We start from the raw sequence: 18510 nt of genomic DNA on the forward strand, positions 1-18510 counted from the left end.
TCACTTATAGCCCCCTACCCTGCGACGCAGCGCCGCACGCCGAGACGCCGGCGCATTACGTCACAGGGTCAGAGGTCCCACACAGAGCGCGCGCGCGACAGAGCCGCGCGCGCGCGCATGCGCAACCACCCTACGGCCGTAGGAACAAGTCCCCGCCAAGATAGGTGCAAGAGGAGGGGGCGGTCCCGCGAGCGAGACCAACCCCTCCACCAGGGACCTCACCAGGCCGCCGCGGGAGAACACAGGGGGAGGGGCCCGCACCGGCGCCCCAGCCGGGAACAAGAAGAGGGGAAGCAGAGGGTCCCAGTGCAACGAAAGGATAAAACGACTGTTAGAAAGTGTATTGAAACATAGACAAAAGGATGAATAAAATTACATTTAAGATAGAAAATCTGAATAGGTGAATTAGGGATTGAAGATACCCTAAAGAACCGGTGCAATCGCCCCCCCCGGGACATAAACCCATGGGACCTAACTGCATAAAAATGCATAAACGTTAAGAAAGGCCACAGGCAAGCCACATGATCGGGTAGGAACATGTGAATAAAAGGGCGGGTAGCCAAGGTAATAATGCCTGGCCAAACTGATGGGAATCTGTCTCGGAGGGTTGCAACGGGGCTAATTAATAATAGACAATAATAATATGAGAGAATAAATTCAGTAGTAAGAGGCCCAACCCCCAGAGAACACAAACCATATGTGTCAATGGGGGTGAATTAAAAATGAGGGGTGGGACAGCCTGGGTCCATGAGGTGGAAGGCAATTAGCCATGTCCACTCAAACGGCTCACCCAAACATCCCACTCGACATGGTGCCGGGTGTGTTATCCACCCAATGTATACGACTAAGCGAGAGGCCTCCATAAGTAGAAATCATAATGACAAAAGTAGACTTGTACCATCATCCAGAAATTAATAAATAAAAAGATTGGAAGCCTGATCCCCAGTCAGGCGACCAAAAAAGTGGGGGCATGTTTGGACTATTGCGGTACAGTAAATGTTGGTAACACATTAAGGCATAAAACAATAATAATAATAAAATTGATAATTATTTATTGATGCAAAGGACAAATCAAGGTTGATGCAATGAAAACTTAATATAAGTACAAGTATGTCAACAATGGGATCATTGGTATACAGTACAACACGAGATCTCAGATATCATATTCCTCGACTAGTTTCGCGGACAACCGCTTCATCAGGAGGGAATCTGAGGATAGTTGATTCTGACTAAACAGTCTGAGCCTAACAGATAAGAAAACATATAATGAAATTAACCAAAAGACAAGAACATTGCAATTAAAGTTTATATTACAGCATCAAAATAAACAAAGATAATATACAATGCATGGGGTAAACATCATAAAAACATAACAAGCACATACACTATATTACCAAAAGTATTGTGACGCCTGCCTTTACACACACATGGACTTTAATGGCATCCCAGTCAGTCCGTAGGTTTCAATATCGTGTTGGCAAACCCTTTGGAGCTATAACAGCTTCAACTCTTCTGGGAAGGCTGTCCACAAGGTTTAGGAGTCTCCGCTCTAATTCATCCTAAAGGTGTTCAATTGGGTTGACGTCGGGACTCTGTACAAGCCACTTAAGTTCCTCCACCCCAAACTCACTCATCCATGTCTTTATGGACCTTGTTTATGCACTGGGGCGCAGTCATGTTGTTCCCACAAAGTTGGGAGCATGAAATTGTCCAAAAATGTCTTGGTATGCTGATGCCTTAAGAGTTCCCTTCACTAGAACTAAGGGCCAAGCCCAACTCCGGAAGAACAACCCCACATAATAATCCCCCTCCACCAAATGATTTGGACCAGTGCACAAAGCAAAGTCCATAAAGACATGGATGAAAGAGTTTGGGGTGGAGGAACTTGATGGACTGCACAGAGTCCTGATCTCAACCCGATTAAACACTTTTGGGATGAATTAGAACAGAGACTGCGAGCCAGGCCTTCAGCATCAGCTTGCAACATCCATGCACAAAAGGTCTATAAAAGTGTATAAAGGATGTTGGACTTGAGAATCTCTTTCAAAAAGTTCTAATGACATGCACATTAATTTCTTATGGAATACATTACAAATGTCTTCTTTTCCGCAGTTTCTAATTCTTCCAAATAAAAGCTTAAATATAAGTTTCGCTGGTTGGCTTATACACAGATTTTTTTTCTATAACAGTATACAATTGTATCATGAAAGAGTGTGCTTGTTTTGCAACTGCAGGTGAGCAGAAAATAAAGTTTCTTTCCTTTTTCTTCCCCTCATAGTGACTCTCAAACAGAAACTAGCAAGTGAAACATCGGAGCTGCGCAGTATGAGAGACCGGGTCCAGCAGCTGCAGAATGAATTAGTCAGGGTAAGCAATGTAATGTCAATTGTCAGAGAATCTATGGACAACCAAAGAGGGCTGCCAAGCTGCACCAAGTCTATTGATTACAGATGAAAGGTCAGCAGACATATAGGTAAGGTTTGGATTTCCTTCAACTCATATTTGGGATTGTAGAGGTTGATATTTAAAACAATTCACCATATGCACCTTTAGCTCTGAGAGATTCAGAAATGCAGAAAAAGAATAGGGCTGCCAACTAACAAATGCCATTGTTGCTGTGCAGGCTAGAAAGCCAGCACTAGCAACTATGAAACAAAGGCATCAACTACTACATTAGCACAAAAAGTGACAAAGTGTAAGATTTAAATGCTATAAGCATAAAAGATAAATAACCACAAAATACTCTGCATATTTCTTATAACAAGAGCTAAATTAGAGTATTTTAAAATCCTTCAGTGAGATACTGCTACTTAGACCATGAGGTCTACGAGGTGCTACCGCAGTAGTAGATGAAGGTTGGGGTTCATCCGCAGACTGCCTGCATTGACTCAGGTGCTCATTCCAACCATCAGTTGCATCGGACATTGACATGGGAAGGACTAAAAAGATACTTTCCATTAAAGGGCAAGTGATGTCACAGGAATATAATCAAAGTGTCAAAAACATGTACACCACCTCATGTGAGACACAAGTTTAGATGCTTGTTAGAGGTCATCACAGTTAAAGCACAGAGCTTCAGACATTTGTTCCAAAAGCTGCCTTCTTACATATCAAAGCCTCGCTGCCAACAAAGGATGGATAATCACTCTAGTTAATTCAAAGTAAGACCTAAATAGGGAGTTCAATTGTCTGTCAGTGAAATGCTTATGGTAAGAGCGCCATCAACCTGTTTGATGGCATGCTTGTTAAAGGTGTCTGACTGGAATGTCTAGATTGGGCAGAGATGACGTAGCCGTAAATTCCCTTTAAAATAGAAATGGCTTCTTAGGGAGATGGGCCCAAGAGTCTATAGGCTGTTTCCCATTTTAGTGGTAGAATGTTTTAAATACTGAGTGTAGTGGGAAGTAGACTCTGGTGTATATGGTTTGCTTAGAGCCCCTGCAAGCAGATTTCTCCATTGCACAAACTGGATATAGATATAAGAGGCCTTGTGGACACAGGATAGGACTCAACCTCACCTGACAGGGCTACAGAAGATGCCAATAAGGACAACCTTATCATAATGGTGGTCCCAAGAACTAGGGTATCAGTTCTTTTTGAGGATTCCTAGAAATTGTCTCTAAAAGTAGAATAGGAGTATGGGCTGAGGTTAACCATTGCAGCAGGACTGTCCTCTGTGTGTCTTTGACAACACATGTTGCTTCACATAGTAGAAAACAACTGGGCCTGAGATGAGGCAAGGCCTTGCATGCTTAAAAACTCAAGCAGCAGGTGCTGATTAGGGTAGCAGGTGATCAAAGGTGGCCAAGTCACTGTAGGTGGGCAGTGGAAAGAGACTGGAGATGGGATAGTCCATGAGGTGCTTAAGCAGCAAGATAGTGCTTTTTCTAGGATAAATGGCAGAAGAAAGGGTGTGGAGCGTGCGTGTATTACACTCCATGATAATGATAGCCATTACTGGGGTAGGATGGCAGTGGCAGGAATTTTTAGAATAGCGCTCAACGATAACAACTGTGAAGTAGCTCCAAGCCCGACTGGCCTTCAGAGACTGGGTCACATTAGAGGCTGTGCCACGTTTCTGGACCTGGACATCAGTCTACAGATGTCTGGAAAGTGCAACAATGCAGAGTGCCCAGTACCCAAATGTCACATTTCAGGCTAGCCCTTCAATCTTCCAATTCAGCGGGGTCTGGGTACATCCTCCAAAAGCTGTTTCCGAGGATACATTAATCCAGATAGCTGCTGTGTAGAGCCTGTCTTGATTGAAGTCACCGGAAAAAAAAAATCTATAGTGTACTGAGTATCTTGACTGAAGAAGCAATACAATGAAAAATCAGGGATAAAAAAATATAGATAGAGGTTTTCTCAGAAAGCTAAGGAAAAGGTGTCCAACTTCCTAGAACACTAGCAAAAAAACTGAAGCCAGTTTAATGCTTCATGTCTGCCAGTGTCCCGACCTCCTGTGCAATCTGATTTTTTAGGAATTTATACAATTCCTGTGTCCCTCAATGTACAATAAAGGCATTTCTGATTTCCCCTTACTTTCTGTTTCAATTACAATGGTCACCAGAACAAATAAAGGGGTGACCCTTACCAGGAGGGACACTCTAACATAAAAAAAAAAAGTTTTACATTTTTTGTACAGTTTAAGTAATAATGTTATTCTTGATTCCCCCAGCAATATGAGAAATGTGTCAGCAAGAAATATTTATTATCCTTACATCTGTCAATGGATGGGTTGCTAATTAATACTATTGAGTGTGTTCATTTTGTGTGGAGTCTTTTGAACAGCTGCTCTCTAATGTTATCAGCAGCGAACAGCCCTGGAATAACTAGAGCAAATGACAAGGTTTTTGTCTGCGCTGTAGTTTATGAGCTCCAGAGCTTTGTTATGTCTTGGCCAATAACCAGCTTATACACCAGCACAAGTCAATAAGAATCTCATTATAAATAATTCAGCGCTCTGCCTTTACAGGACAATGTACTCACATGGAATTCAGTGTATCTATCTATTCTCAGCAAACTTTGTTATCTTAGCATTATGCATTGCTTGTGTTGTTTTCCAGAGAAATGATCGGGAGAAGGAACTACTCCTACTGCAAAGAGCACACCAACAGCAGCAGACTGTGCTAAACCAGTACCACCAGAAACTGGGACGGGCTAAAAATTTACAGGACACTGTGCGGAAGCAGGAGAAGGTGAGGCACCTGGGTTAAGATGCAGGCTAGAGTAATGCTTTCAAGCTTAGTATATATCAGTGGCGGCTGGTGGTTTTTTTTTGGGGGGTGGCGGCAAACAACCCCCCCTCCGGTCGGCCGGTGCCCACCGTGGTCGGTCATTCAGCCCCGAACTTACCCCATCTAGGTTACGGGCGGGCAGCACTCCTACGGGCGGCGGACAGCGGCTTCCATCACGTCCCCTCCTCCTCTGCATCACAACGGCTTCCGCTGTGCGTCTCCTCCCTCCTCCTCCTAGGCGTCCAATAAGATCGCCTGTCCTTTCAGTCAATCGGGTGATGGGTCTCATGCAAATATTAATTTGCTATTGTCACACAACTGGGTGGGCTCAGGGCGCAGTGTGCTGTGGCCTGAGCCCACCCTTTTTTGAAGCCTATTAGTGCCTCTAGCTCTGATCACGTGCTTCAAAAAAAAAACCTATTGGAATCCATGCATCTGGTGCCCTGCATGTAGATTAGGGGGCCGGACGCATGCATGGGGAGGATTGCACCCCTGCGCCCCTTATGGACGGGCCGCCGCTGTTATACTTATATATATATATATATATATATATATATATATATATATATATATATATATACATATATACACACACACAACTTCAGGGACAATTTCTCCCATGTACAGTCTATAAACACTCCTTGCTTCCTTCGGCACACTTGCTTGCAGAATTTCAGCTGCCACACTGCTTGTGGATCTGACAAAGCACTCGTTTAGATTTAGAGCAAACGCCTGTTATAGGCAGGAACCTGAGGCCCCTTTAAGTGTGAAGCACTATTGCAATGGTCAGCTTCATCACTCCTGTGGCTACTGATCCCAGTACCACCTCTTCAGGCACTGCCAGTCTGTCTGGCTGCAGCTGCCCCTTTCACTAGCCCTCCTGGCTACTTCTCCACAATCCTCCCAGACTGACACACTCTCTCTCTCTCCACAGTCCTCCGACTGTTCACTCACCACTCACCACCTGGATGTGCGGACCTGGTCCTGCTGTCCTCTCCTTGCTTTTGTGCCTCCAGGAAGGATTCCTCTGTGTTGTATAGGGTCCTTCCATCACCTGAGCCCCAGGCCCGAGGTCACCCTCCCCCCCAGACTAGGGGGCACCCTCAAGGGCCACGACAGTCTCCTCAGCACTCCTTCTTCATCTTCCACCCTACTGCCCCCTTCTGGCCTGACCCATGAGTATTTATGAGGTGGCCTGTCCCCTGCCAGCCTGGTTTGCTGGGAATTGGCTGGGGTCCTCATCAATACTCTAAGCAGCTCCTCCTAGACTCTACCCTCTACTTCTGGAAGCTTCTCCAAGGCTCCAGAAAGCAGGGGGAGTCACCAGAGATGTGTCTTGCTGAACCATCCAGCCTCCATCCAGCCTAATCTTGCACGCTAGAGGGTTCTTTTTTCTTAACCACTTCAATACAGGGCACTTTCGCACCTTCCTGCCCAGGCCAATTTTCAGCTTTCACCGCTGTCACTTTTTAAATGACAATTGCGCGGTCATGCTACACTGTACCCAAACTAAATTTTTATTTATTTTTTATTTTGTTCCCACAAATAGAGCTTTCTTTTGGTGGTATTTGATCACCTCTGCGGTTTTTATTGTTTGCTAAACGAATAAAAAAAAGACCGAAAATTTTTGGAAAAAAAAGTTTTTCTTTAAAAACGTGTTATAAAATTTTGTAAACAAGTACATTTTCTCCTTCACTGATGGGCACTGATAAGCTGCACTGATGGGCACTGATAAGGCGGCACCGATGAGGCAGCACTGATAAGGCGGCACCGATGAGGCGGCACCGATGAGGTGGCACTGATGGGCACTGATAGGCGGCATTGATGGGCACTGATAGGCAGCACTGATAGGTGGCACTGATATGTGGCACTGATGGGCATTGATAGGCGGCACTGATGGGCACTCATAGGTGGCACTGATGGGCACTGATAGGCGACACTGATGGGCACTGAAAGGCTGCACTGATGGGCATTGGTGGGCACTGATGGCTGGCACTGATGGATTTAACTGATAGGCATCACTGGTGGCACTGGCACTGACAGGCATTTTGATTTGGCACTAATTGGCAGCTGCCTGGGCACTGATTGGCATTACTCTGGTGGTCTAGGGTGGCATACCTGGTGGTCCAGTGTGGTGGAATCCCTGGTGGTCTGGTGACATCCCTGGTGGTCCTGGGCGGGCATTCGAGGAGGGCTGTGCTGATAAACGATCAGCACAGACCCCCCCTGTCAGGAAAGCAGCTGATCGGCTCTCCTCTACTCGCGTCTGTCAGACGCGAATGAGGAAAAGACGATCAACGGCTCTTCCTGTCTACATCGTGATCAGCCGTGATTGGACACGGCTGATCACGTGGTAAAGAGTCTTTGTCAGAGGCTGACACGCCACAACAATAATCGTCGCAATGCGCAGCGGCTTGATATCCTGAAAGATGTCATATGACGTCTGGTCAGGATTTCGCAACCACTTTTCCAACGTCATTTTATTATATGGCAGGCGGCAAGTGGTTAATGGTATGGAAAATGTATGTTGTGCTGGTGGCTACTGCCTTAGGTAAAATCTTCCACAGCAATAATTTACCAGTGCTGGGGGTGTTAATGCAAGCCATTGGACCTGTCACAGGCACTTGTCAAGGATGCAGACTATGCCTGCCCTTTCCACACCCCTCCTCCATTTATAGAAGTTGAACTATAGCTTCCATCAATGAAAGGGGCTATATGAATTGAAGAGGTGGACCTTTCATTCATCCACCTCCTCTATTCACAGAACACTTTGGGGTTGATTTACTAAAGGCAAATAGACTGTGCACTTTGCAATTGCAGTTGCTATAGAGCTTAGTAAATGAGGTAAAACTTCACTTTACAAGGAATACTCAATCACGTGCAAGGAAAAGAACAGCATTTTTATTTGCACATGATTGGAAGATGGAAGTCAGCAGAGCTTCTCATTTACTTTGCTCTTGAGTAACTGCACTTGCTGAATGCAACTGCGCTTGTAAAGTGCACAGTCTATTTTCTTTTAGCAAATCAACAGAAATAAAGTGTTACTAGATCTACTGATTACCAACATTACAGTTATAGGTGGGGGCAGTGGCCAGATTTTTGTTTTTGCTACTGTTCGTATATATGGTCCGGGGACACACTGGGCACCTTCGCTGCCATTGTGCTCTTGCTGGGTGTCCAATGTGCTCCTGTTCCTTTAAGGGGGCTTGGGCTGCCTCCAGGATCACCTGCCCTACATCTATCCATTCCATGCATGTGCTTCCACTGTGGAGACACTTATAAATTTGTAGTGTTAGGACTGCAAGCAACACAGGGTGCCGTGACGAGGCCTTGCAGCTTTCACATGCGCTTGTAAATGTGTGCTAATTAACCCCTGCTTTTAACAGACGGTTAGACAGGTTAATTTGGTTGGTCAGCAGACTGGTTGGTGAGTTGAGCTATGGAATTGTCTTTGTCTTACCAACAATACAGAACTGATCACAGATGTGGAAATACGGGGCAATTTAGGAAACAGCGATCACAGGTCAATTGACTTCAGTATAATTCACACAAATAGGAAACATAAGGGAAATACAAAGACACTGAATTTCAAAAGAGCCAACTTCCCTAAAGTACGAACCTTGCTAGAAGGCATAAATTGGGATAAAATCTTAGGAACAAAGAACACAGAGGAGAGATGGGTTCGCTTTAAGAGCATATTAAATAAGGGCATTAGCCAGTGCATCCCATTGGGTAATAGATTTAAAAGAGTGAACAAAAGTCCTGGATGGCCTAACTCCAATGTAAAAATGCATATAAAAGCAAAAGAGAAGGCATTTTCAGACTTTATAAAGAATGCAACAAGAAATGTAAGGGTGCAATTAGGGCGGCTAAGATAGAACACGAAAGACACATAGCGGAGGAGAGCAAAAAAAATCCCAGGAAATTCTTTAAGTATGTAAACAGTAAAAAAGGGCGGACAGACCATATTGGCCCCATAAAGAATGAGGAAGACATCTGGTTACAAAGGATGGGGAGATGGCGAAGGTATTGAATTTATTCTTCTCCTCAGACTTCACGAGGGAATTGGGGGGCTTCAGTAACCAAAACTGCAGTGTTTATCCTCATGACACAACACAGGAAGCACCTCCAAGGTTAACAGAGGACAGAATTAAAATTAGACTTGGGAAACTTAACATTAATAAATCACCGGGATCGGATGGCTTGTACTACCCTTAGGGAACTCAGTCAAGTAATTGCCAGACCATTATTCCTAATTTTTACTGACAGTCTACTGACTGGAATGTTACCAGCGGATTGGAGAAAAGCCAATGTAGCACCGATATTTTAAAAGGGCCCAAAATACATCCCTGGAAATTACAGACCAGTTAGCTTAACATCAATAGTTTGCAAGCTCTTGGGGGGATGATAAGGGACTATATACAAGATTTTAGAAAACTGTATCATTAGCAGTAATCAGCATTGATTCATGAAGAATCGTTCTTGCCAAATAAATCTATTAACCTTCTATGAGGAGGTGAGTTGCCATCAAGATAAAGGAAGGCCCGTAGACGTGGTGTATCTGGATTTTGCAAAAGCATTTGGCCCAGTTCCGAGTTCAGAGGGTGGTGATAAATGGGGAGTACTCGGAATGGTCAGGGGTGTGTAGTGGGGTCCCACAGGGTTCTGTGCTGGGACCAATCCTATTTAATTTGTTCATAAACGACCTGGAGGATGGGGTAAACAGTTCAATCTCTGTATTTGCGGATGATACTAAGCCAAGCAGGGCAATAACTTCTCCGCAGGATGTGTGTCATGGTTATGTTGTAATCTTTGTCTGTCAGCTTACCTCTCCTCCATGTGTTCACCTTTAGAGGCCAGCCACCCTCACCTGACTGCTTATATAATCTTCCCTCAGCATAGCTCCACCTCAGCCTCCAATTAGGAACATTATATTAACCTGTGCATTGCAAGCCAACCTTGCTGATCAACCATTGTGTGTTAACTTTCATGTGCAACTTGCTGTGTCTCCTACGTCTGATTCCAGTTACTGATCTTGGCCTGTTCTCGACTATCCCTGTCTGCTTGTGACCCTGACCTTTGGCGTGTTCTATATTTATCCTTGTCTGCTAGTCGCCCCCACCTTCGGCTTATCCCTTTACTATTCTTGTTGTTCCAGCCTGCTGCTTCCTTCCTCTTTCTCCTGTAGTCTACCGTGAGCGTGAGCTGTGAGACCCTGGGGGCCGCGACCTGGAGCCAGACTGCAGCACAGTCCATCCTCACCACTAGAGGCTCTGGTGAACACCTGCTGGCTCTTAGACTCTGCGCCCTGGGGAATCTATGCTCTAGCTTCCAGTGGGATCTGTGTTGGTGCTCCAATAGACCTGCTTCCTGAATCTCCCAGAGTTCAATCCGCAGCAGTCAGTCCTAGGGTCAACTACCATAGCGGTGCACTCCTGACTCCTACGGAGTGCAACTTTCACTTGTACTCAGGTGACCTGACAATGTGGAAACCTTGCAATAAGATCTGGACAAATTAATGGGGTGAGCAACTACATGGAAAATGAGGTTTAATTTAGAAAAATGTAAAATATTGCATTTGGGTGGCAAAAATATGAATGCAATCTATACACTAGGGGGAGAACCTCTGGGGGAAGCTAGGATTGAAAAAGACCTGTGGGTCCTAGTAGATGATAGGCTCGGCAATGGGATGCAATGCCAAGCTGCTGCTAACAATGCAGAATATTGGCATGCATTAAAAAAGGGATTAACTCCAGGGATAAAGCAATAATTCTCCCACTCTACAAGACTCTGGTCCGGCTGCACCTGAAGTATGCTTTCCCGTTCTGGGCACCAGTCCTCAGGAAGGATGTACTGGAAATGGACAGAGTACAAAGAAAGGCAACAAAGCTAAAAAAGGGTCTGGAGGATATTAGTTATGAGGAAAGGTTGCAAGCACTGAACTTATTCTATCTGGAGAAGAGAAACTTGAGAGGGGATATGATTTCAATTTACCGTACTGGTGACCCCACAATAGGGATACATCATTTTTGCGGAAGGGAGTTTAACAAGACTGGTGGCCACTCATTAAAATTAGAAGAAAAGAGGTTTAACCTTAAACTACGTAGAGAGTTCTTTACTGTAAAAGCGGCAAGGATGTGGAATTCCCTTCCACAGGCGATGATCTCAGTGGGGAGCATCAATAGTTTCAAAAAACTATTAGATAAGCACCTGAACGACCACAACATACAGGAATATACAAGGTAATACTGACATATAATCATTAATCACACACATAGGTTGCACTTAATGGACTTGTGTCTTTTTTTCAACCTCACCTACTATGTAACTATGTAACACCATTTATCTGGATCAAGTATGCAAGATATGGATTTTTGACTTTTGTGGTCTTCTTATATATTCTGAGTCAGTAACTGGTCAGCATAACAGGTAAATCACCAATGGCAGCCTCAGATTTTTTCATGACAGGTGCACTTGAATACAGACCCATAAGTCAGACTTTATATATTCTACAGTCTATCCAATGCTTTCACATAATATAATTATAGTTTACTATGCTCAGATCATTCTACCTTCACATCATAACCAATGAGTACATTTCTGTACAACTAGTTTAAACTTAAAAAAAAATCTGTGCTTTTTGTAAATGAAAATGCTCTTCTTTGTACCAGTAGATCGTCAGCCCTTATGTAAATGCAATAATGTTCATAAAGGCCTGAACACAGTTCTGATAGGGAGCATCCACAAATAGCATATCCTATTATCCTGCCTATCCTGTGTACAGAGGATGGCTCTGTCCTAACAATCCACCCTTCTCATAAGACATGGTCTTCAAATTAACCTTCCATCACCAGAATTTTACAAACATCAGTTAACACCCATCAGTCAATATTTCTCATTTACTGTGCTACGTTTTCTGTGAAGATAAAAAAGCCATACTACAGGAAAACACTTACCTCTCTGTTCAATTCCTCGCCTAGCACAGATCATTTGTGTCTAATGGTAAATTTATGTTGGCCTTGTTTTTATCTAGGTAATTGAGAAAATGGAAAAACTCTTGGACAATAAACTCAGGGATGAGAAGAAGAGTCGTATTGACAAAGGAGACAGAGGTGATAATACCAGTACTGAATATATAAAAGGATAGTGTTGACCACTGTTATGTTTACCCCATCTAATTACTTTTGTCAACAAATCCACTTCAGCCCCGGAAGATATGGCTGCTCAATGACCAGAGCATTTTTTGCGATACGGCACTTCGTCGCTTTAACTGACAATTGCGCGGTCGTGCGACGCTGTACCCAAGCAAAATTGAAGTCCTTTTTTTCACACTAATGGAGCTTTCTTTTGGTGGTATTTGATCAGCGGTTTTTATTTTTTGCGCTATAAACAAAAAAAGAGTGACAATTTTGAAAAAAACACAATATTTTGTACTTTTGCTATAATAAATGTCCCCATTAAAAAAAAAAAAAAAAAAAAAATTTTCTCAGTTTAGGTAAATATGTATTCTTCTACATATTTTTGGTAATAAAAATCGCAATAAGTGTATATTGATTGGTTTGCGCAAAGGTTATAGCGTCTACAAAATAGGGGATAGATTTATGGCATTTTTACTTTTTTTTTTTTACTAGTAATGGCGGTGATCTAGGATTTTTATCATGACTGCGCCATTATGGTGGACACATCAGACACTTCTGACACATTTTTGGGACGATTGACAATTATACAGCGATGATTGCTACACTGATTACTGTATAAATGTCACTGGCAGGGAAGGGGTTAACACTAGGGGGTGATCAAGGGGTTAACTGTGTTCCCTGACTGTGTTTTCTAACTGTAGGGGGAGGGGACTGACTAGAGGGGATGACAGATCGTGGTTCCTAGCTATTAGGAACTCACGATCTGTCTCTCCTCACAGAACAGAACAGGGATTTGTGTGTTTACACACACACACACGTTCCTTGTTCAGCCTCTCGTGCCCGCGATCGCTTGTGGCCGGCAGTCATCGTGACCATTGGCCACGAGCATCAGCACCCCTGCAGTGTAGCGGGCGTACGCGCCAGCTATCCCGCTTAAAGGAGCCGGCGTATAGCTACAATGGCTTGTGGGAACGTGCCAACCTGCAGCAGTATATTGACGGCAGCTGGTCGGCAAGTGGTTAAAGATGTTCCTTGAAATCCTCATTCAACTGCCCCTAGATGTGATTTTCTGGTGCTGCAGGGGTTAATATAAGTGGCTCCACCTGTCGCAGGCACTCAACAAAAATGCCCGCCCTTTCCGCCCGCCTGATCCATTCATAGGAGCCGCGATGAAAAGCCCTCCATGAATGGAGCAGGCAGGCCTTTCATTTATCCTCCTGTTCTCTGTATGTATATATACACTGAACAAAATTATGAATGCAACACTTTTGTGTTTGCCCCTATGTATCATGAGCTGAACACAAAGATCTAATACTTTTTCTATCTACACAAAAGGCCTATTTCTCTCAAATATTGTTCATAAATCTGTCTAAATTTGTGTTAGTGAGCACTTCTCCTTTGCCAAGATAATCCATCCACCTCACAGGTGTGGCATATCCAGATGCTGATTAGACAGCATGATTATTGCACAGGTGTGCCTGAGGCTGGCCACAATAAAAGACCACTCTAAAATGTTCAGTTTTACTGTATTGGGGGGGGGGTCCGAAAACCAGTCAGTATCTGGTGTGATCACCATTTGCCTCACGCAGTGCAGCACATCTCCTTCGCATAGAGTCGATCAGGTTGTTGATTGTGGCCTGTGGAATGTTGGTCCATTCCTCTTCAATGGATGTGCGAAGTTGCTGGATATTGGCAGGAACTGGAACACGCTGTGGTATACGCCGATCCAGAGCATCCCAAACATGCTCAATGGGTGACATATCCGATGAGTATGCTGGCCATACAAGAACTGGGATGTGTTCAGCTTCCAGGAATTGTGTACAGATCCTTGCAACATGGGGCCGTGCATTATCATGCTGCAACATGAGGTGATGGTCGTGGATGAATGGCACAACAATGGGCCTCAGGATCTCATCACGGTATCTCTGTGCATTCAAAATGTCATCAATAAAATGCACCTGTGTTCGTTGTCCATAGCATACGCCTGCCCATACCATAACCCCACCGCCACCATGGTCCACTCAATCCACAACATTGACATCAGCAAACCGCTCACCCACACAACGCCATACACGCTGTCTGCCATCTGCCCTGTAGAGTGAAAACCAGGAACCATCCCTGAAGAGAACACCTCTCCAAAGTGCCAGACGCCATCTAATGTGAGCATTTGCCCACTCAAGTCGATTATGACGACTAACTGCAGTCAGGTCGAGACCCCAATGAGGACTGCGAGCATGCAGATTAGCTTCACTGAGATGGTTTCTGACAGTTTGTGTAGAAATTCTTTGGTTATGCAAACTGATTGTTGCAGCAGCTGTCCAGGTGGCTGGTCTCAGACGATCTTGGAGATGAAGATGCTGGATGTGGAGGTCCTGGGCTGGTGTGGTTACACGTAGTCTGCGGTTGTGTTGGATGTACTGCCAAATTCTCTGAAACGCCTTTGGAGACGGCTTCTTGTAGAGAAATGAACATTAAATTCAAGGGCAACAGCTCTGGTGGACATTCCTGCATGACAATTGAACACTCCCTCAAAACTTGCGACATCTGTGGTGTCTATTGTGGCCAGCCTAATGCCGCGTACACGAGCGGACTTTACAGCAGACTTTGTCCTGCGGACTTTTCGACAGACTTTACGACGGACTTTCCGAATGAACGGGCTTGCCTACACATGATCAACCAAAGTTTAACGGATTCGTATGTGATGACGTACGACCCGACTAAAACAAGGAAGTTCATAGCCAGACTCGAGTCCGTCAAAAAGATTTGAAACATGTTTCATTTCTAGGTCCGTCAAACTTTTGGGGAAAAAAGTCCGCTGGAGCCCACACACGATCGAATTGTCCGACGGACTCCAGTCTGCCGAACCAAGTATGCCGTAAAGTCCGGTCGTGTGTACGCGGCATAAAGCACACCTGTGCAATAATCATGCTGTCCAATCAGCATGATTATTACATAGAAGAAAATGTAGATCTTTGCGTTCAGCTCATGATAAATAGGGGCAAACACAAAAGTGTTGAGTTTATAATTTTGCTCAGTGTATAATTTTTTTATTTATTTTTTCAAAATAAGTACAGTGCAATAAACAAGATGGAAATCAATTTGAAAGTTGAGACAAGACCGATTCAAGAGTACAGTAAAAGGGGTAACCGTCCCCACGTATACACATAACAGTCTGGTGTTATGTGCAGGCAATGTAAATGACAGAGAATGTGACTTGGCAAAAAATAAAGAAACCAGAATTTATAGAAAATATGATGGCTCTGGAGAAACTTTATGACCATCTTAGGGCGCACAACAAGATAGGCAGATAGAGCCAAACTCTGTGCCTTAGAACCATGTTCCCAATTCAATGTGTCATGAAAAAGATCAGTGAGCACAGAGTGTGTCTGTGTGCCCATAGGTGTGCCCATAGTCTATTGATGCAGGGGATCAGGGCCTACATGGATAGGAGAAAGGGAGAAAGGGAGAGAGATATAAAAAAAAAGGGGGGGGGGGGCAAGTGTGAGACGGGGAGGGAAAAGTCATCAAATAAAGAAGGGTTCACCTGAAGTGCCCCCACCTCTCTTAAGTGAAGAAAATTGACACAGAAGGTAGGGGACCGCCTGGGAAATATGCCTCCCTGGTACTTCCCCCTCTACCCCTCCTGGTGACAGTCAGGAGGGGTAGAGGGGGAAGTGCCAGGGAGGCCGATCCAGGACTGGAGCATCCCAATAAGTACGCTCCATTGAGTGACATTGGTGTAACCAGTCAGGGACCAGCACTGCTGGAGATGAGGGACTCTCCTAGCTGCCAGGGGAAGAACTCCTCCAGTGAGAGTGGGGGGGCAGCAAAGGGAAAGGAAAGACAGATTCTGGTGGTAGGGGACTCAGTTCTTAGAAGGACAGAGAGGGCAATCTGTAACCAAGACCTGAAGCGCCGAACAGTATGTTGTCTACCGGGCGCTCGGGTTCGGCACATCACGGATCTTGTGGACAGATTACTGGGAGGGGCTGGGGAAGACCCGGCTGTCATGGTGCACGTTGGCACCAATGACAAAGTCAGAGGCAGATGGAGTGTCCTAAAGAACGATTTTAGGGACTTAGGAGCTAAATTGAGGAAAAGGACCTCCAAGGTAGTGTTCTCAGGAATACTACCGGTACATCGAGCCACACCAGAGAGGCAGAGGGAGATTAGGGAAGTAAACAAGTGGCTGAAGAGCTGGTGTAGTAAAGAGGGGTTTGGGTTCCTGGAGGACTGGGCCGACTTCTCAGTCGGTAACCGGTACTATAGAAGGGACAGACTGCACCTAAATGAGGAGGGTGCAGATCTGCTGGGAATGAAGATGGCCAAAAAGTTAGAGGGGTTTTTAAACTAGGCGATGGGGGGGAGGGTCCAGAGACATTGATAGCCAGCGCGGAAGATATTCCAGAGGGTAGTATAGGGGCATTAGTGGTAGGTTAACCAAAGCACAAAAACACAAGGTAAGTATAGTAGCAAGTCCAAGTTGCAATCTTGAAACACCCAATACGAGGACAATATGCGACCGGTCTAAACTATGTGGCATGTTCACCAATGCCAGGAGCCTGGCGGACAAGATGGGTGAACTAGAGATACTGTTGTACAAGGAGGATTTGGATTTTGTGGGAATTTCAGAGACCTGGTTCAACAGCTCTCATGATTGGCTGGCAAACATTCAAGGGTATACCCTATACCGCAAGGATAGAGAGGGTAAAAAAGGGGGAGGGGTATGCCTATATATCAAGAATAATGTACAAGTGAATGTGAGAGATGACATCACTGAGGGGGCTAGGGAGGAGGTGGAATCTTTATGGGTAGAGCTCCAAAGGGATGAAGCTAAGGGGAAAATAATACTGGGAGTATGCTATAGGCCCCCTAACCTGAGGGAGGAAGTGGAGACGGATCTCCTATCACAAATTGGATTAGCAGCAAGGATGGGAAGTGTTATCATAATGGGGGATTTTAATCATCCAGACATAGACTGGGCGGAGGGAACCGCGCATTCATTTAAGGCTCGCCAGTTCCTTAGTGTCTTGCAGGACAATTTTATGGGTCAGATGGTAGACGCACCAACTAGAAATAAAACATTACTAGATCTACTGATTACCAACAATACAGACCTGATAACAGATGTGGAAATACGGGGCAATTTAGGTAACAGCGATCACAGGTCAATTAGTTTCAGTATAAATCACACAAATAGGAGACATGAAGGGAACACAAAGACACTGAATTTCAAAAGAGCCAACTTCCCTAAACTACAAACCTTGCTAAAAGGCATAAATTGGGATAAAATATTAGGAACAAAGAATACGGAGGAGAGATTGGTTTGCTTTAAGAGCATATTAAATAAGGGCATTAGCCAATGTATTCCATTGGGTAATAAATTTAAAAGAGCGAACAAACATTCTGGATGGCTTAACTCCAATGTAAAAATGCATATAAAAGCAAAGGAGAAGGCCTTCAAAAAATACAAGGTTGAGGGATCATCCACAGCATTCAGAATTTATAAAGAATGCAATAAGAAATGTAAGGGTGCAATTAGGATGGCTAAGATAGAACATGAAAGACACAAAGCGGAGGAGAGCAAAAAAAATCCCAAGAAATTCTTTAAGTATGTAAACAGTAAAAAAGGGAGGACAGACCATATTGGCCCCATAAAGAATGAGGAAGGACATCTGGTTACAAAGGATGGGGAGATGGCAAAGGTATTGAATTTATTCTTCTCCTCAGTCTTCACGAGTGAATCGGGGGGCTTCAGTAACCAAAACTGCAGTGTTTATCCTCATGACACAACACAGGAAGCACCTACATGGTTAACAGAGGACGGAATTAAAATTAGACTTGAGAAACTTAACATTAATAAATCACCGGGACCAGATGGCTTGCATCCGAGGGTACTTAGGGAACTCAGTCAGGTGATTGCCAGACCGTTGTTCCTAATTTTTACAGACAGTCTATTGACTGGAATGGTACCAGCTGATTGGAGAAAAGCCAATGTAGCACCAATATTTAAAAAGGGCCCAAAAAACATCCCTGGGAATTACAGACCAGTTAGGCTAACATCAATAGTATGTAAACTCTTGGAGGGGATGATAAGGGACTATATACAAGACTTTAGTAATAAGAATGATATC

The 18510-nt window shown here is 44.4% G+C and overlaps 1 protein-coding gene across 1 annotated transcript in view; it reads left to right on the forward strand.

Annotated features, from left to right (window-relative positions):
* CCDC33 (coiled-coil domain containing 33) overlaps positions 1-18510 on the forward strand; it is a 207573-nt gene that overhangs the window by 170762 nt on the left and 18301 nt on the right. Inside the window, exons 17-19 of the mRNA XM_073619065.1 lie at positions 2279-2367; positions 5067-5198; positions 12271-12349. Of these exons, the coding sequence (XP_073475166.1) occupies positions 2279-2367; positions 5067-5198; positions 12271-12349 (300 nt within the window). The remainder of the gene's footprint in view (positions 1-2278; positions 2368-5066; positions 5199-12270; positions 12350-18510) is intronic.

This window comes from Aquarana catesbeiana, linkage group LG03 (assembly GCF_042186555.1).
Source record: "Aquarana catesbeiana isolate 2022-GZ linkage group LG03, ASM4218655v1, whole genome shotgun sequence".
Classification (NCBI taxonomy): Eukaryota; Metazoa; Chordata; class Amphibia; order Anura; family Ranidae; genus Aquarana; species Aquarana catesbeiana.